This window comes from Chinchilla lanigera, unplaced genomic scaffold (genome assembly GCF_000276665.1).
Source record: "Chinchilla lanigera isolate Chin_1 unplaced genomic scaffold, ChiLan1.0 scaffold00019, whole genome shotgun sequence".
Lineage (NCBI taxonomy): Eukaryota > Metazoa > Chordata > Mammalia > Rodentia > Chinchillidae > Chinchilla > Chinchilla lanigera.
In genome coordinates, this window is record NW_004955420.1 from 28,209,932 (window position 1) to 28,211,598 (window position 1,667).

A 1,667-nucleotide genomic window follows, 5' to 3' on the forward strand; every position below is an offset into this window, starting at 1 on the left:
ACGGCGTTCCAGCTCTAAAGGAACGAGTGTGTCTTCCCTTTGCTTTTGTGTTCTATCCAGGCCCTCTGCTGGTTACATGGTGCCCATCCACAGGAGCAAGGGGCACATCTTTCTTCCTCAGCCCATGGACTCCCATGTCCAATTCTTGTCGAAACTGCCTCACAGGCACACTCATAAACGATGCTTGAGCGCCTATCAGGGTATCCCTACGGCCAGTCAGGGCGACACCTAAAACAAACGCCACAGCATCCTAACCAGAGGTCTCAGAGGTGCCTCAGGTTCAACTTGTCTAAGAGAGAACTGTGATCTCTTCTCTCCCAAGTCAGATCCCTTCCGGCAGTCTCCAGACATGGGAATTCCAGTTCTCTCCCCTTCCCGGTCACCCCACCCACATCCCAGCTCCATCCTCTCTTGCAGCGGCCTCCTGGCCAGTCTCACTACAGCTGAGATGTCTCTGCTTCTGATTTTTACAAAATGCTTGACCCATTTCCTGCTGCCCTAACCCTTCCACTACGGCCTCCTCTTTTCTCTCGAAGGCCTCCTACCCCACTCTTTTGTTCTCTAAACTCTCTCGTTTTTTGGTGGCACGTTGTACAGAACAGCCTTTATTATGTTAGCCCTTTTAAGGGTACAGTTCTGCAGCACTTAGTACGCTTACACGGTTGTGCAGCTGTCACCAACACCCCTTTTCAGAGCTTTTTAATCCTCCGCAACTAAAATTCTGTGCCCTTTAAAACATCCCCGCCTCTGGTTTACTTTTCACCCCTCAGAGGAGCCCTGCGGCCTTGAGCACAAGAGTTCTTTGTAGTCGCCGATCTGTCCGTCTGAAACACACTTCTCTTTCCTCTGCCCATTCAGCTGCTACTCAGTGAAGCCTCCTCTGACGCCCAAATCCCAAGTTGCCGGCCGGAAGCGCTTGCAAATTCTCTCCAACACCTGCTCCTGTAGAGCTCGGTGGCTACCGGAGAGGCTGAGGCAGAAAGATCGCAAGTTCGAGGCCAGCCTGGGCAACTAAGTGAGAGTCAGTCTGCGTAAGTAAGTAAATAAAACACATTAGGGCTGGGATATGGCTCAGGGTTCCATCTCTCGTCCCGCAGATCACAAAGCCACCCATCCCTGGCCCACTCCGACGGTAATGTGCATTTATACACCTGTTAGTGGTGTGGGGCTGTCACGCTGCCGTGTTCTCGTGACACAGCGCCCTCGCGGGCGTGTCGCTCCCGTGGACTTTGCCTCCGTCCACGCTGGCAGCGGCCGCGGACCCCACGTCCGGAGCAGAGCGCAGCGCCGGGGCTTCCTGCCCTTCGCCCGGGCAGGAATTGAGCGCACCTCCCGAAGTCCAGCGGTGAGCCATGCGGGTCTGGACCTCGACCCGCAGGTGAGCGGCGGGAGGAAGAACGTGGGAAGTGTCGCCCCTGCCGCGTCCACCCTGATTTGGGCGGCGCGGCCCTTTAAGAAGGTTTGACTGGCAATTCCGCCGGGGGACAGCGGTGGAGGCGCGCCGGCATTGGTCAGTTTGGGTGCAGGCGTTGCTTAGCAGCAACGAATGGGAGGGCTCGAGGCGGGCGCATGCGCACCGCCGCCCACCTGCGCTCGGAGGCCGGTGACCTGCGCTGGGCGGCGCGCGGGCAGAGGTAGCCCGGGAGGCTGCGACGGCGGTGGGCGGC

General features: G+C 57.8%; 1 protein-coding gene across 2 annotated transcripts in view; it reads left to right on the plus strand.

Moving 5' to 3' along the window:
* Positions 1–980: 980 nt before the first annotated feature.
* Positions 981–1,667, plus strand: part of Sec22c (SEC22 homolog C, vesicle trafficking protein) — a 16,104-nt gene continuing 15,417 nt past the window's right edge. For both annotated transcript variants that reach the window (XM_005383544.2, XM_013513579.1), the window contains exon 1: positions 981–1,378. In XM_005383544.2, the coding sequence (XP_005383601.2) occupies positions 1,067–1,378 (312 nt within the window). In that variant the 5' untranslated portion in view covers positions 981–1,066. The remainder of the gene's footprint in view (positions 1,379–1,667) is intronic.